The 18,288-nt window shown below is 34.9% G+C and overlaps 1 protein-coding gene across 4 annotated transcripts in view; it reads right to left on the reverse strand.

The window, feature by feature from the left end:
• Positions 1–13,233, reverse strand: part of Etv1 (ETS variant transcription factor 1) — a 90,175-nt gene extending 76,942 nt beyond the window's left edge. The window contains exons 1-6 of one of the 4 annotated variants that reach the window (XM_046463589.2): positions 12,919–13,232; positions 12,624–12,820; positions 12,357–12,488; positions 11,467–11,554; positions 10,006–10,053; positions 638–691 (exon numbers count right to left, since the gene is read on the reverse strand). In XM_046463589.2, coding sequence (XP_046319545.1) covers positions 638–691; positions 10,006–10,053; positions 11,467–11,554; positions 12,357–12,401 — 235 coding nt within the window. In that variant the 5' untranslated portion in view covers positions 12,402–12,488; positions 12,624–12,820; positions 12,919–13,232. Of the gene's footprint in view, positions 1–637; positions 692–9,474; positions 9,942–10,005; positions 10,054–11,466; positions 11,555–12,029; positions 12,214–12,356; positions 12,489–12,623; positions 12,821–12,918 lie in introns of those variants that run through there. The other 3 variants (XM_046463590.2, XM_046463588.2, XM_046463591.2) reach the window with 3 other exon arrangements.
• Between the last annotated feature and the right edge of the window lie 5,055 nt (positions 13,234–18,288).

Here is an 18,288-nt window from a genome sequence, read left to right on the forward strand (position 1 = left end):
AGGCAAAATGCTCACTCTGCAATTAAGGGAGGGCAAGCACCCCATGAATCACTCCTCATGCTTTCTCTGACAGTTGGGCCCTGGAGTAAGGTTCAGGAAAAGGAACCCTGAAAGGACCCTGAAAGAAACCAATGGCTGCTTCCATTTGTGTGCCTGCAAACAGGAAGCAGAAAATTTCAGACTAAAAATTAAATCAAAGCAGGTGACAATTTATGAATGCAATGAATGTTTGGTCCAGAATCTTTTGTAACTAATCTCATATGGATTTTAACTCCAACTGCCTCCCCTCAGCATCCAGACTTTTCCTGGTGAACATATTGGCCAAATGGAAGTAAACACTTGCACATTCATGGATCACACTCTGTTTCCTCTCCAAAGACAAGTACAAAATATGAAGAACAGAACATTTAAACAAATCAGTTGTCCTCGCCGGCCGAAGTTTTGCTCAGATCATACATTGATTGTGCTGATGTCACAACCTGACAAATAAAATCACCTCGTGACTGTAAGCTTAAAAAGACACTGGTATAATAAAAGACCAGATACTAGAAACGCAAACCAACCCCAAAAGAAAGAATGAAAGAAGGAAACAAGACAGACAATGAAACATACAAGAGATGAGTCATACTATACTTACAACTTTCAGCCTGATAGTCTGGCACAAACTGCTCATCATTGTCAGGTACCTGAGCTGCGGAAGAAGGAAAAAAAAAATTAAGAGAAAAACTACCAAGGCATAAGGAATGTCAACTCAGATCTGTCAAACACGGTCTTTTTAGGCTAAGATCAAACCTATTATTATTTGCCAATAAGCTCCTATTTAAAATGGTATTGACAGCGATACTTCGAAGGAGAAACAGAAGGGATCATTGATATCAACGAGGAAACATAAATATGTCAGAAATATGACAGTGGCAGGTGTAGTCCCTCGGAATTTCACCCTGCCAGATGGAAATAAAAGAGACAAAAAATAAAAATAAAAGAAGCTCTAGGATTTCTATTTCCTGCAGGGTTTCATTTTGCAAGAGTGGAGCAAAAAATATTTCAGTTCACCCACGGCCAGTGCTTAAGCTGCCAATCAAAATGAGCCACACGATTCTTTTAAATCATACACAGGTATCTCACACATCCCTCTGCACGTGTACAAACCACTGCTTTTGATATGTTCCATCTCTTACAAATTAGACTGGCATAATTAAAAATGGCTCAGTGGTACACGCCTGTAAACCCAGGAACTCCAGAGGCTGAGGTAGGAGAATCATAAGTTTGAGGCCCACCTGGCCAAATAAGTGAGACTCTCTCTCAAAACAAAAATAAATAAATAAATAAAATGAAATTAAAATTTTTAAAAAAGGGCTGGAGATGAAACTCAGCAGTAGATCACCCCTGGTTCAATCTCCAGTACCTCAAAATGTTTTTCCTAAATTTGACAAGAGGTTGCTATTAAGTTTTAAAAATGAAAGAAAAATCATTAATTTGAGTCACATTTAACAAAAGTAATATATTTTGATGATTACAGTCATGATAATAATTAAAAATAATAAAACAAATGCCATCTTTTCATGCAAAATATTTTCCTGGCATCTATGCAGCATTAATAAAAATATCACTGTTTCTTCAGTTCTAATGTCAAATGACTTTCCTATTTCAAGTAAAGAAAAAATACTGAATAGCAAGGACTTAATGCATTCGGCAACAATCAAAACAAATTCAACTTTTTCACTACTAACTTGTTTTTATCACAATTGATTTAGGCATAGAAATAACCTATTCCAAACTGACAGAATATTACTAAAATGAGTTTGCACAAATATACAGACTCTCACATACAGAAACTACACAAACAGAAGTTAGGTTACTTTTAATTTGGTAAACACATAATAAAGTATCATACTAATTAACTTTATTGAGGATCTGATTAGCTGGTATAGTCTTATACAATACTGAAACTTTTTTATCTCATTAAATCATATTAAAACAGACATCAATTAATTTTTTAGAATGAGCTTATTCTGGATGGGAATGCTAATTAAAATAAATAATCAGTCTCTGCTAAAAATGTCTCAGGCTAATAATTGAATGGGTTAAGACAAATCTGTAATAAGTGGAATTTCATATTAAATATCCTATATAAAAAAGAAATCTACCATTCATAGAATTAAAGTTTGTTTTTCTTAGTTTGTAAACTGGTATTCTTTTTAAAGTTTGTTTTTCTCAGCCTATCTAATAGTATTCTCTTTAAATAAATATTTGTCTGAATAAATCTATGTTATATTATTAAGAACATCACAGTCTAATGAGGCTCGCCCATTTGTGAAGTATATGTGATTTGACATTTCAATTGTTTTTCCAAAAACCCTTACACACCAATACTTTACCTTATTAAAGTCACACCATACCCTGCCACCAAACAAAACCAAACAAATTATGAACTTCTGCAAGTTTCTACTGATGCCTATTTGATTAGCCTATACTAGTTGAAGGGAAAGTTTTCTCTTCACTTTCCACCAGTATCTATTATTATTATGTAACAGCTTGAAAGTCAGGCAAACTTCAACTCATAGCTCTGACTTGCTAACTATGTAACTTTAGGTAAGTTATTTAGCCTCTTTAAATGTCATTTTACTCATCAGTATAGAGCAATAACATACAGGTTTTTGTTAGAATTATATAAAAGTCTCTACCCGACGCCAGATACACACTTTTTTATTTCCAATCCTCCACTATCTACTCTCTTCCTTCAAATCACAATCGAAAAGTACTACAATCATTACATGCCCAGTTACTCATGTATTAATTTCTAATGAATTCTAGTGGAGACAAAAAAATTTTTTAAACAAACAAAACAAAAACCATAAATTTTGTACATTAGCATTGTGTTAGCTATTAACAACATATTTTTGACATTACTGGAAGTTTGACTTGTCTCATAGATTTATAAATTATGAATGTAGTGTACTATACTTTATAATAAGTCTTTACACCAAAAAAAAAAAAAGCAAGAGTTTTAAATAAATACTCAACCAATAACAGCAAGTAAACAATGAAATCCTGCACATTTTCCCCTGATGTCACATGCTTTGGTTTTCCTTCTTACTTAACTAAATAGATATAACAACTGAGGTGCAAAATTATCAACCACAGCAATTACTGTGCTTTTTAAAAATCCACGTTTATAAGAATCTAATAAAAATGTAATATCCCTTTACAGGAATAGTTAAAAATAGCTGGTGAGTAACAAAAGTATATTTGTAACTGAATATGCTGGTATGAATGTCCTGAAGGCTAATTTCTTTTTTTTTTTTCTTAGTATCATAAGACCAAGTCAGAACTCCATACACAATAATTGCAAGAGCAGCAGCAGCAAAATGCCTGATGTGGTGTGTGGTAAGTATTGGGACACGTGTAGGGGGAAGAAGGCAAGGGCAAAAGAATCCAGTAGCTGCACTTCACAGATACACAAAAAATAGCTGCATACTAACAATTCGTAAAAAGAGTAAGAATAAGAACTGCTATTTCTGTTCTAACTTCTTTACATACTGAATAAATACTTCACACTTAGGCTTGAACATATTACAGAATTTTAACAAAAAACATATGACTCACATTTTCACAGAAGCTAATCTTAAGAAACTGAATAGACCAAATGAAGCAGCATGCTACTTAAATAGACAAAGGCTTAAGTAGACCTCTAATTTCAAGTTGGAGTAAAAGGAAAGCAGTTAACTAAAAACACAAGTTGGATCTGGGCAAGGAAAATATGACAAAGTATTGCCACACACTGGTATCAGACATTTCCTTTTTTCTTTAATTCTCGAGAATTTTGTGAAAGAGCAAACTACAGCTGCCTGGAAATTTGTTACAAGCCATTCCAACTACAAAGTTGAAAATTAACAATACAGACCAACCTAAGGGTGTCTAGTATTATAAGCTACACTTGAAAGAATCACCTTAGGGGAATAAAAATGTTTCTCTGCACTATGTGATTAAAGAGAAAGGGAAAGAGGAAGAAAGGAGAAAAAGAAAATATATATATATATATATATATATATATATATATATATATATATATATATATATATCAAAAGACCAATAAAAGGCTTTCAAGGAGATTAAGCATGTAGATTTTATTGGTAATAGCTGGAGCAGCTCTATCAGTTCATTAACATTAAGACAAGCTGCCATCAAGTCCAGGGTCTGGGCTTTAAAAGGGTAATATCTGCACTCTCAGCTACTTGCTTTACCCAGATTATTATCCAAAGTTGTTCTTTAATTTTTCTCTCTTTTTACTACATCACAATACAGATTGTGGGAGAGAACTTCATAAAAATATTAATGACCACCTAAATGTCAGAAAGTCATCAATGCTCAATTTTAACTTTAATATCCTCCCTAACTAACATTACATTGAGGATGGACAATTATAAATATAGCTTGCCTTTACTTTATGCCTATTTTTAACTCTTATATAAAATAATATTCACTACTTTAAAAAAAAAAGTTAGCATTTAAAATTTTTTCAAGGTCATAGGCAAGTAAGTAACCCTCCCCCTCCCCCATATTCTCATAAAACTAGGTGCCTGTTGGGTTTTCTTTTAAAGCTATGGAAAAAAGCAGAAAAATTACAAATAAAGCAAATGTCAAGTATAAAAGGGGTTAATATTTAATTAAAACCAGTTCTATCCACTGTAACAATGACCTGGAGCCAAACAAGGCGGAAGATGTATGAGTCATTCTTTCTGCCCGTGAATGAGACAGCTGATCTCCTCAGCAATTCCTCAAGACAAGCAGGCAGGACTGGAGTTCTGCCTCCATTCACAAAAACACAGTCCAGCATGAGCCATGTGGCCCAACCACAAGCTTTTCATGTCACACCCTTCCAGAGAGCTAAAGCAAGTAAACTTGAACTTGAAATATAAACATACCAATTTTATTGCTCTGTCTCAAACAGAGCTCAGATCCATTAAGAAACACATTTAAATAAATGACAACTTTATACATACACACATATATTTAACCTATCATGCTTTACAGGGAAACAGAAATGTACAAAACTGAGGAAGAAAAGAAAGAGGAAAAGAAGGGAGTGTCAGAGGAAGGAAAGAAGAAAAGAAAGGAAAAGAAAAACCATTCAAAAAATATCTTATTTTACTGGCTTATTTTTCAAGTTGATTAACCTAAAAATATAGCAGATAATTGCTGAACTTGGTAGCATTTCACTTTGAATCAAAGGGTTAGAAACAAATTTTTTCAAAGAAATTGTACTTTATTTTAAGTAAAAGTAAAACAACAAGAAAATCAACCTTTGGGCTGTGAATTCCTTTTAATCCTAAATTGAAGCTGCTTCGGGCCATGGAACAAAATAATCATCAGTTCACTAAGCCTAGTTTTATACCACATCCGGTTTTAACATTAAAATGATTGTTCCAATGTAAAAGCATTAATTAATGCAGAAATATAAACACATGTAACAAACAAAAAAAGCAAGCCATTTCCACATGACCCAAACACCTTTAGTATATTATTGATATATGTTCTGGAAAAAACAAGAGTAAGTTTTTTTTTTACTTGTCTTGAACCTCAAATCAGCTTCAATTTCTAACTAAATTGATCTGCAGTGACTTGAAAACTTAAGTGAAGCTCAGAGCCAACTAGTTATTTGCAGCCCCAAATTTTCTCTAATGCCACAGAAGTCTGACAGTATTATTATTATCATTTTATTGCAAAATTGTACATAAATCAAAGGGAATAAAGTTTTTCTCTGAAATGCAAGAAATTACAAATTTCTTGTAACTGAACTAGAAAAGTTCAGCAATATTAACATTTATTAATATTAACATTTATTAGGATCCCCTAGAAAAAATTACACTCCGTTAACAAATACTATTTTTCTATTTAAAAAAAGGAAAAAGAAATCTTTCTTTTTGTAAATAGCCCATAAATGAAAACCATTTACATATTTTCCATGAACATTTAGAAGTAAAATAAATTTATTCTACCTGCTATCTTTAAATCAAGTCTAAATGAGAAGTCTTTTCTATATTATAGTATATCCTGTTACAACAAATAAAGGGGTGACAGCCACCCTAACAACACCTCCACATCAATTTCTAAGAAATTGTATGAATATTTTTAATGCATAGTTCTTGATTCCTGTTTTGTGTGAATCACATAAAATAATGTCATTTTTGAAGTTTTATTCCTTTCTTTGCAACACAGGCAAAAAAGAAAAAAGCACATATCTAATATCGTGTTTTTAAAAAGTAGAATATTTAAACAATAAAAATAGCACATATTATTTAACTAAGAAACATCATAAAATGACTTTGAATATAAATTTAGCTTCAGTCTTAAAAGCAATTGAGGGGAAAGTAATGACATCTCTACTTTTAAGATAGCCTGACAATTACTGGAAGGTCACATCAAGGCAAAAGAAAAAAAAAAACTTATTTTCATGAAGTAACAATAAACTTTGGAATAGAAAGGTTGTTCTTGGAAACAAAACTTTGAAAGTATGACAGCTGCATGAAACTTGACTTACTACACCATTGAAAAACATTTTACCCGGAAAGCGGTGAACCCCTGTTGACTTCTTCCTCAATATTACTGATGAAATGGAACCTCAAGACTCTTAGACTCACACAAAATAAGTCAAAAGCAGCTATGCATTTACATCAGATATTTACTGAAATTTATTATTTTTCTTTAATTTGTTTTAGTAGATAAGCTGTGATAAACTTCAGTTTAGAAGAATATAACCCTTTCTTCACTCAGTTTTTCCATCCTTCTATTTCTGTCCCTCATACACAAGAGGTTCCATTTTAAGTAGGACTTTTTAGGACACTAGAAACTACAGCACTCCAAATAGGTTAAGTACAAGATGTTATTCATGATGTTGATAGGATTGATATTTGAACTCATTATTTCATGGGATCAAATAATGGCAATTGCCTTCCTGTCGATATCAATCTAATTCAAAAGACAAAGAATCAATAAAGGATTGTACATGGTGAAAGTACAACATGAAGCATCTGTAGCAAAATTTAAAATAGGCATAATCTCTGAGTTTTCTTTTTTGTTTTTGTTTTTGTTTTAACTGCTGCTATGGTCATTGAAAACACTAGCATTTTAATTTTCTTCAGAATAAGATGAATATTTTAACTTGTGATATACATATTAAAAAACTTTAAACTGCATTGCTAGTGCTTAGAAAGTGATATTGATATTAGTATTCTTAAAAAAACATATTTTACATCACTTCATTGGAATCAAATATGGGGGTAAATGAAAGAATATTTTGAATTGAAAATACTAGTTGCATTAAAATCCTCAATAGAACTGCCTTACCTTTCCCAGTTTCCTCTTAGAGATAAAACACATTTTATAATTCATAATAATTTACTCATGTCTAATCCATGTATTGCACTTAGTCTAATATGTAAAAATTTTTACAGAAAAAAAAGGAAGCAAGTTATATATATATATTATTTCTCAAAGATTTAGGGACTTTGATAATTTTTTAAAAACGTGATAATCATATGACACATTACAACTAACTTGATTCTCATGTCTAATAAGATTTTTAGACTGTTTAACTTCCCAGTGGGATTCTAACTCATGGGAAAAATTTGATTAGTTGCCAATTTTTTTTTTTTTTTTTTAGGGTCAAGATGCCTTAAAATTCATGGTCATTTTCTTGGCTATGGAGCATTATGAAAAGAAATATATAAATCGTTTGTAGTGTACCAGTGGAGCAATGTTAATTTCTAGATATCCAGAAAGAGATTAAATGGATAAATCTAGCTATAAATAAACCAAGGTAATTTGGCCATCACTTCTTAGCTAATATTGTTCAAGATCTGGGTTAGTACAGTTAAAATATTAATGCAAAATAATATATTTAATTACTAAGAAGAGAAAGTAATAGTAAAAACTTTTTCACTATTAGATTTTTTTTTAATTACATTATCAACTTTTTGCTTACATCATGGCTTGATAAATTAATATAAATTATTTTGAAAATGTTTAAATCATTCTAAAATGCAATCTTATCCAGCTTGTAAATTGTAGCACACCTGAGTAATTCCTGAATTTAATTAAGCTTATGAGTTTTTTCTAAGAAAAAAAATCTATGTTCCAACCAATACATTAGTAATTTTCTAGATTTATTTAATATAAGCTAAATCTTTTATAGGTATGTTAACAATCATGAATAAGAATATTTTGTACAGTTTTTAAAAGTAAGTTCAAATAAATTATTCAAATCACTTATCTGAGCTATAAGACACAAACAAGTCAAAAGTAAAAAAAATGTACTGAAACTGATTATAAAATGCTAAGACTCTGTCAGTTCCACATTTTAAAATTCCAGGAACAGAGTTGCTATGCACATTCAAAATCTGCCAGCAAGTGCACTGACTTGGAATCAATCAGATTTAAACATCTTAAAAACCAATAAACCTTCCACAACAATTAAAAGAAATACTTTAAGTTATTTTGGATAAGTGAATAAATTCCCTCATAAATATAATGTCCTTTCAGTCTTCAACTTTTCAAAACTAATAGCTGAAAGTTAACACAAGAATCTCTGCAAATTTTCCATAAAAAGTAATGTTAGAATGTATGTCTTACATTGCAATAATAAGTAATGTATTACAATAAGTTTCATTTAGAGGGACAAGCAAAATGACCTTTAAGTATAACGGAAACTTTCATTAATACTTACCTTTCATTAACATACAAATACAATCATTCTTTCAAAGGACTACTAGGAAAGCCATTTAACTTAAAAGATTCATAAAGACTGCAAAAGCTCTTTGGAAAACTAGAATATCAGCAAAACAAAGAAACTTATTTTACATGCTAACAGCAACTTGGTCAACTGCATACAAGACCACCGGATGAAACACATCAGTCTGCCTTAAAATAGCCACAAGAGCACTTGGGTTCCATTCAGAGACCCTCTTTCCGGTTAACCATCTTAAAAATCTTTTCCAAAAATGACATATTTCCCATAGAATGTGAACACAGAACACAGTTTATACTCAGCATTTAAATATCTATAATTTTCTGTTTCCCACAAAACAAATCACAAAATTAATATTTCACCTTGATCATATCAAATCCAAAAAGAAAATTTCAAATCATAGTTGCCAACAAAAATCCCTCAATATCAGACATTTCTGAAGAAGTATAAAGCTACTAATGCAATGCCTCATTGTTTCTTTAAATAAAGTTGCACACAATAAATATATAATAGATTACACCATTAAACTTTATCAAAAAATAATCCAAAATGCCTTTAAATATCTCCTTGCTAAATATTAAGTAAATCCTAATAAAAGTGACAAAATAGCAAAGGTCAATTTCAATAAATATCACATACACAGTAATACACAAAAAACATTTTTAAAATCTCATATCTCCCAAAGGTTGATTTTAAACCCCAAGATTTCCTAAGTATTGGATACACACCTAATGTTCTGTGTTGTGAGCAAGGTGGAAAGAAGACACTTGCACTTAAATCTTGAAGCATCCCGTCCTGATGAACCCAGAGAAACTAATTTCTGCCATCAGAAAAGTCCTCCACCAGAACACCAAATAATGATATGCGCTGCTCTAAAGGAAACAGCAAGCCAGCCGGGTTCTGGCTCTAGGAGGTCTCTCGAGGTACAATAATATAAACCTGATCAATTGCAATTAAAATCTGAACAGAGGCTTAGAACTTGAAGTCTTGGTGCATTAGTTCTTGCCAAAAGCAGATGTGATTGTGAGCTGGAAGCAATTTCTCCTGGTAATTTGTGATGACACTGGGTAGCACAGCCCCAGAGTCCCCAAAGACAAACTCATCAGAGGCTCTAATGTATGCATGACACATGAGGTGGCTCTTTTAGAGCTCAATTAATTGGGCTGAACATTAAGACAGCAAGTTCAGGACTTTTTTTCCCCCTTCTAGAGTTGCTTTTCTCCCCTTTTAAGCAATTTTTTTTTTTTTTTTTGCCTTACCTTCTGCAAGCCATGTTTCCTGTAATTGACTTAGATCTTGAAAGAGTTCTAAAAAACAAGTCAAAGACATAAAAATAAGATTTGCAAATCTTTAGACGTCGTTAAATAAAAATGTTTGTCATGAAATTGGCATTAAATATGAATTTAATTGAGGGAAAAGGAATGGATAGAAGAAAATAGGATTTATTTAGCTTAACTATCTCAATCACCCTGCCTACTTTTGATGCCTATTAAACAACACTTTAAGAAATTCTTTAATCTACTAAATAATAGTCAATCTCCTCTCCCTCCCCCCCACCATTTTATTTAACAAATAGCTTAATAAGTAAGTAGCTCAGCTAAACCAAAAATCACATGTTAGAATTCACAAAAAGACTGAGGTGAAGGTGTTCTAGTCACAAAAACCTTCCTTAAATATACTCAACTCTGGCTAAAACAGGAGTAGGGAAAAGATTGGAAAGACTGGCATTTTTTGTCTGTCTTCTGAATCTTATATACAAGATGTTAACAGAACTTGTGGTAACTCTCAAAGTACAGTTTACAGGTTTAGTGCCTCAAAAGTAAAAGGTACAACTTTACGTACTAGTTTTTAAAGAAAAATTTCTACATTAATAGGTTTATAAAAGTCAGAGACTGATAATCCCCTAGAACCAGTTTATTATCAAGTTCAAAACTGCATATCCTGTCATATTGGGGAGAGAAAGGGATACTCAATAAGTATGAAGATTTGAGGAAGTTTCAGAATTCAACTTAATACCTAATTAAGTTGCAGTCTGTACTCTGTTAAATAAATCTAAGTATCTTCAGTTCAATATGAATGCATACATATGGCTAAAATAATTTATAATACGTTGACCTCCTACCAACGGTTCATAAAAAGAATCTGCAACCTAATTTCCTAAATAGTATTGTAATTATTAATTAGGCCTTAAGTATGATTCAGTGAACACTTTAAGGCCTATTAACAAGATGTGATGACTTCACAATGTAGTCATCAAACTCACCCATGAAGATTTTTGATAATGGTGTATTAGTTTAGTTTAAAGTAGATGGGAAATCAAACAATCTTTTTATTGTTTAACTTATAATAAAGCTGAAAGAAAAACATAAGCAGTATTATAACCGCTTACTTTTTCCTACTGTGTTGGATATATTTAAACTGTTATCTTAGAGTATGGAATTAGTTATATGCCATATGGACAAAAGCAAACACAAAACAATGATTAAAAGAAAAATGTCATTGTTAAGTTTTTATTTCCTTCTTTTACTAGTTTGTGACAGGACCATAAAATATTTCCCTGGGCAAACCATCATATAATGTAAACTGTTCCAAGTAAGGTCTTAGTTAAATTCAGTAATTTCAAAGTTTATTATTTTTAAGGTAAGAATGAAGTGCTCCCCTTGTTTATGAGAGTGGAGTGTAGGTAAAGAGGGAGGATTCAGCTCAAAATCAAACCTCACCTTCTGAATCATGAGCCAGATCTCTGTTAATGAATTTTCTTTTCCTGACATTTGTTGGTTTCTCGTTACAATTTCTCCCACGCTGACTCTACAAAGGGAAAGATAAAATCCTTTAAAAGAATGTAAACCTCAAATGTCACACAAAAAAATACATGCATATATAAGATAAGTCTACTGGATCCTCTCTTTGAATAGAAAAAAAATAAAAGTTCACAGGACCAATTCTAACATTCAGTTTCTGCCTTCATTTGACAGTGAAAGCTTATGCTGAGGATTCAATAGGCATGGAGAGTTGCTTCCCACTGCCGATCCTAACACTGTTTATCAGTCATACATATTCTGGGTATCTCAGCATCGAACATTAAATTATAACACTTAACATTGTTTCTAGGCTGGATCAATACTAGATTAAAATACAGTGAATTATATCCTCTCTCTCACATAGTCCCTCCCCCCAAAAAGCAAAAAGAGTGGAGAAGTGAAAAGAGAGAAAAAAAATGAGAAAAAAAATAACAAAAAAACAAAAACCCATGTAAACAAAAAGTGTCAGCATTTGTCTCAACTTCATTCTTTTCAATGTGGCAGACAAACCCAGCCACAAACTTTGAGTGCAGCAGCTGCTGCTGCCCTCCATCTCCTCTTCCACTCATCTTGGGCACTTTAATCAGAAAAAGGAGTCTTAAAAATAAAAATATGCCTTATCCAAATCACTGAAAGGTAAGCTCATTTTGAAGATTGGGCTTCTAGAAGCACAGTCGCCCTACAGTGGCAACAAAGCAGATAAAGTATCTGCAATCCCAACCCCCTGCCCCCTCCCTTCTCATTCTCTCTCTCCCCACCCCCCGTCGGAGTCAAGTTTATAAACAGCAACTTTCGAACTGATCACTCACATTGGTGACCATGTAAGGCACTTGCTGGTCATAAAATCCATCCATTCTGCTGCTCTTCGCAAATATTAGCCCAGTATTTTATATTTTGAGCATATAGCTGGAGATTTCCTCGGGATCTGGACTTCTATCAACCTAGAGGGGAACAAGATGGTTTTTAGGCTTTAAAAAAAAAAAAAATCATGAATGAAGCTTTTGAATTTGCATAGCTAATTACCCTCCGACAGTCCCATTCACAAAAATAACCCTCCCCTACACCGCCTCCTTCACCTGGATCCAAAGAGAGCCCAGAGAGTTCACAATTTACATATTTTCGGTAGTAGCAAAAATCCGAACAAGAGGCGATGTATTTATTTACACTCTCGATGTTTCCCTGCGCGGTCGGTGTACCCCGGGCAGCTCTGATTCGCAAACGTGTGCAAAACTAGCAATGGCGATCAGCGAGACTTGCTTTGCACCTAACGGGACTAAAGAGACGGAGACACCTCTTTCATAAGGATAGTTTTTGCAACCCACAACCATGCAATTATCTGGAGAGACATAAAAAGTTGTTGGAAAGACCCACCTGAAGGCCACGCTGGGCGAACGGCTGCAAAAAATTCCCTCCAAATTTAATAAAAACATTAATTATTGCCCAGCACTTTCCCTTGCAAGCCGAAAGCGACTCTGACAGAGCTCAATTCGGTGGTTTTTCCTCTACTTCTCCTCCAGGGGCCTCCAATCCAAACTGATAGATCGCTGCCTCCCATTGGCTCCACGTCTCTTTCACAAGATCAGATTTCGGGCTGTCAATCAGGAGACTTGCTGCCCCTTCCCGCGGGTCTCTGGTGCCCCTCTGCCCAAACGAGTTCTCTGTCCGCAGGCGCAGGGTCCGCACCCTGGAAAAGCCATGGAGAAAATCGACTTCCTTCCTAACTCGCTGCTTATTGTTAAGGCGCCCGGGGATACTGAAACCATGTGTACCGAATCGCCAGTTCTCAATACTGGTGTGTTTGGTCTACTGCTGGGCTGATTTCCTTAAACATTGTTGTTGAGGTTCAGGTATATACTCAGAAAAGCGATCCACAAAGCCCCTACTTCCTCCTCGCACTCCCCTCCAAGATCTCCAACCCTTCTACTCTTGACCTGACAAGGATCCCACCTCGCAGTCTAGCCTCATTCCCACCAAGCTTTTAGCCCAAGTTCTGTTCTGTTCTGTTTTCAACACTAACCTTCATCATTGCTTATCGAACCATTTTTTTTAAAGACCCATTCTAACTAAAATAAGCTCATGGGACAGAAAAAAATAAAGAATCTTTGAGGAAAACATCTGGGTATAAAATCGAGGAATTGTTTATTAGCAGAGGTTGTAATTCTGGGAGGGAGAACTACATTGCAAATCTGGGTGAGGAAATACATAAATATAACATTTGTCCCTACGTGTACTTTGGGAAAAGGCACTTCAAGTCCACTGTGGGGGTGGGGAGGAACTGCGAGGGGATGGGGTGGTTTGGATATCCTAAGGACTCGCTTGTTTCCTGAGCTTTTGTTATGTATACATGGAGGCGGAGGGTGTCACTTACTGTACTTGACGCTTTCACTTCCTCTCCAGCTTTTAAACAGACAGAGCCGGGAGTTGGGGGCGAGTGGTGAGAGAGCTCGAGTTACAAGGACAATAACTAGGACGTTAAGTGAGAACTGCATCTCTGAAGTCAATTTCCCTGACTCTCCTATAGGACTTGAAGGACTGAAATGTCTCTTTGGAAGCCCTGGTCCAACAGGGGAAGTAGGAGGCCAAGGGGAAAGAACCGGGAACTGAATGGTGACGAAATTCATTCGTGAATCTGATAGCGGCCAGAGCTAGTGACCAAAAGAAGTTTCCTGCAGCCGTTTTGCCTACTAGGAAACGTGCTGCGGTTCTCAATTTCTATTTGAAAGTTCCCTTCCTTAAATAGAACCTTTGGAGACGTATTAAAATGGAGTGTGAGCGCAGAAGACTCAACCAAGGACCCATGGAGGAGGGACAATATCTATGTCAAAACCAACAAACAAAACTCAGCACATATTGCTGGGGAAATAACTAATAGCGATGAACAGCAAGGATACACACCGTGCACTCGCTGAAAATAGAGTTCACAGCGCTCTTATCTAGAAGCATTTTGAGCGGGAACTGTATTTTAACCCCTGCAAAGGAGGGATCCCGGGAACAGCCTGGGCCCGGAGGTTGGAATAGCGAGGCTCTCGGGTGCTTTCTCAGGGTGCAACTACTAGAAGGGACGATAAGAAGGGTGTCCTGCCACTATGCATTCCCAGGATAAGCAAGACCTTGTAAGCAGAGCAAGTTTCTGAAGACCTCTGCCGCCGGACCCAGACGGGTATCCAGGGTAACCGGGAGAGGGTGGAGCTTTAGTTCAGAGCCCCCGCGAGCTTCTCCTGCAGCCAATAACGAACCGTAAATTCCCAGCCCATTGTTGTTTGTTGCTGACCCCGCAGCGCTCCGCTCGGAGATTGGCCGACATAGGGAAGGGGGCGGAGTCCATCCCGCCCCCTCAGCCACCTTTCGGCTTCATTCACAAAATTCCGGCCTTTCTGGGTCACATGGTTGGGGGCGTGGAGGGGCAGGGGAAATGACACAACAAAGGCCTAAGTTTCCCAAACCGCAAAACTTTTTTTTTTTTTTTTTAATGCCTTGCCACCTCCTCTAAGTCGCATCAGTGAATCAAATACTAGATCAGGAAGAGGCGCTTTGGATCTGGGAGCAATAAGGACAGAAAAAAATAGGTTCGAAATTAAATGAATGCTCTCACGGGAATAATTCCGAGGTGCGCTGCAAAAGAGAAGGAAGAGAATTGAGAATGGGGAGAAAGCTTTAAGGAATGACTAGTAACTAGCTTGTTGCTTCAAAAGGTGTGTTAAAAGTGCCAACAGATCGGTTACAGAAAGATTTCCGTTTGCTCACTTAACGCCCCGTAATTTTCATTTCTACCTTTGATTTATTTCACAGTGACAATTTTTTAAAGCTTGTTTTAGGAATATTGGAGGTTTTCATGATAGTTCTAGTTTCCATTTCCAAACTCCATCACTCCTTCCCAGGCCGGGGTAACTTCATCACTCTTTCACAGGCCGGGCGCTCAGGCGCCCCTTCTCCATCCCTAGGGTGGGGGGCAGTTGGAGCGGCACACTGAGCCTCTAATTTTACTACGTTTTGCAGAGACTCCATATTTTCCCTTTTGAATTTTTTTTAAAGGACTCATATCTGTTAACTATGACTTTCCAATAACTGAAAAATGAAGTTCTCATGTGAATAAGCAACCATCTCGCTACAGCTCTGTTTTAAACAGTAGAGCCTGTTGAGATAAATGCCCTCCCCTTTAGAGAGAAAGGTTGAACCCTGCCGGTTCTCTCTCCCACTTTCTCTTCTCTTTTTCTACTTTGATACTTAGTGAGATATATTCTGTCATCATTTCTGCGCCTTGAAACAGTGAAACACTACTTTCTGGCCTGGGGGCTGTTTATCTTCTATGCTGGGTACCGGACCAGGGGTTGGGTGGAGGGGTGGAACAACAGACCTAGTGGCCAGACATTGGAAAGACTGAAACTTTTTTAGAAAATGTTACAGTGGTGGAAAATGTCCACAGAGGCAGCTGTTCTATCCACAAGAGAAGAATGTCAAAAGTTGCACAAAGTTTCCACTACTTTTGAGAATGTCTTTTAAAAATCAGCTTAGTAAATGCCAGTCCTTCTTGAATGGAAAATTTCATTTTGGCAGGGTTTCAGACATAGAATGGCAGAGCAGAGGCCAAGAAGCTTTGACATTTATTTACTTGTATTTTGAAATCCCATTTGGGTTTTAAAATAAGAACTCTTGAAAGTACCTCCCCCTCAAAAAAGTCCATTTTTTAGTTTAGAAAGTTCTAAAACTTTTAAATAGTTTGTGTATAAAGTTATTTAAGTCTTTATAGTTCCTTTGCTGTTATTTCGTGAAGTAAAGTAATATTCATTAGTGGCTTTTCTGCAGTTAACTTATGGCATTATACTGAAAATGCGTGTAGTTAAAGTGAATTACTTAAAGCAGTTTAAGAAGCAAACTAAAATAGTGCTGTTTAAAAGGGTTAATATGATTAAAATGGAATTTTCTCAAAATTAGATTAAGTAAACTAGTACTTTAATAATTTGTTTTATAAAATACTATATATAGTATATGCAAATTTTTGATAGCCTAGTTTACACAGGGCTATATCAAACAGATAAGGGAAAAAAAATAGACTACTAAGTAGCAAAACTGGCAAAGAAATGAACACTTAAAAATAATTCCAATGGAAAAAGAGTCCTAACAGAATGGTGACAGATTATCAGTGGCTTTAATAGGCTCTCTGTGGGAAAGGAAGTAGGAATTTGGGAGGAGGGTGGAGCCTAGGAAGAAGGTAAAAGTACCAAAGAAAGTCATTGTAGAAGACATTCCTTTTCCCATTCTATCTGTAAACTCCCTCAAGTAGAGAAAATATAAGTAACTTATGAACATATGATAAAAAAAAAATTCTTCATTGGAAGTGAGGACAACAGATATTTTAAAAATAAAGAACATTTTTATCATCTCAAGTTGGGAGTGTTTCAAATATACAGAAGTATGAATATTAGGATGAAGGTTCTCACATATATTCTGGTTGAAATGTGAATGTTTTTATTTTTTCTATCTTTCAAAAGTAAGTTTATAATATGTACTAGATCCTGAAATGTATAATATCTATTAGACCCTATAATTAGATCCAATAATCCTGATTTGTTGTACCACAAATATTAAAACAGTGATACATTAGGATATAATGAAGTATTTATAGAAAGAAAAATCTAGAAGCAATTTAATATCCATCAATGAAAAAAAAATATTTTAACAAAGGTTGGTATTCTCAATCTTTGGAATTCAATTATGGTTATGTGCCAATTATGGTATGCTAGTTCTTTGGTTCACAAACTTGAGATAACATAAGAAACACTATATTTAAAAAATTAGATTCCTCAAACTAAATAATAAAAAGAGCTGGGAATGCAGCTCAGTGGTAAAGTGCCCATGGGTTCAATCACTAGTACAAAAAACAACAACAACAATAACAAAAAACCCAAAAAACAAATTCCTAAGTGGATGCAGAGGATTTCTAACTCAGCAGGATTGACCTGGGGTGCAAAAAAACAAGTCACCCTGAATTTCTGATGCAAATTTTTCTGCAATTGATCTCTCAGCAGAGATTCCTTGGAGAATCTTGAGAGGCCTGCAATGTTTACTAGTACAAACATGTTTTGTTTGACCCATATACTGTTGATATTCATGGAGAATTCATATTTAAAGTTTAAAATTCAGATTACACAAAAAAATCCAGCCTTCCAGTATTGCTGGGGAAATCAGGGAATATAACACTGGGCCCCAATTCTCACATGGCAACCATCTGCAGGAGTTGATTTAGAAGAGCTGATGATTCATTTAAAGAAATATGCACTCCTCAATTTTACCATGGTCCTCACTCTTCCTCAACGTTTGCTTGTCTTGTTTATGCTACTATCTGACTTCTGTAATGATCTACATGTGCCATCCACAACTTACATTTGGTGTATCATATTAACTGGGGGAAAAAAAAGCAGGAAAAAGAATATTCAGTATCATACAACTGTTCTTAAAAAAGAAAAAAAAAACAAATAGTATATATAAACATGGGTGTGTGTCAATTTATATAAACGATATATATATTCTCAAACTTTTTTCTTTATTGTCCCCTAAGAAATTTGTTTCAACATTTACTTTTATTCCTATTTGCTTTCTTCCCATTACATTTTAATAATGCAATTATAATGTGCACCTGTTTATATCTTATATTCTTGGAGAGTCGAAGACCACTGTGATACCTAAGATCCATCCCTCTAAGAACCAATATTCAGCATTCCGGGACAATATCATCACTAAGAA

This window comes from Marmota monax, unplaced genomic scaffold (assembly GCF_021218885.2).
Source record: "Marmota monax isolate L192 unplaced genomic scaffold, Marmota_monax_Labrador192_F-V1.1 WCK01_AAM20220418_F8-fsc00057, whole genome shotgun sequence".
NCBI classification, from domain to species: Eukaryota; Metazoa; Chordata; class Mammalia; order Rodentia; family Sciuridae; genus Marmota; species Marmota monax.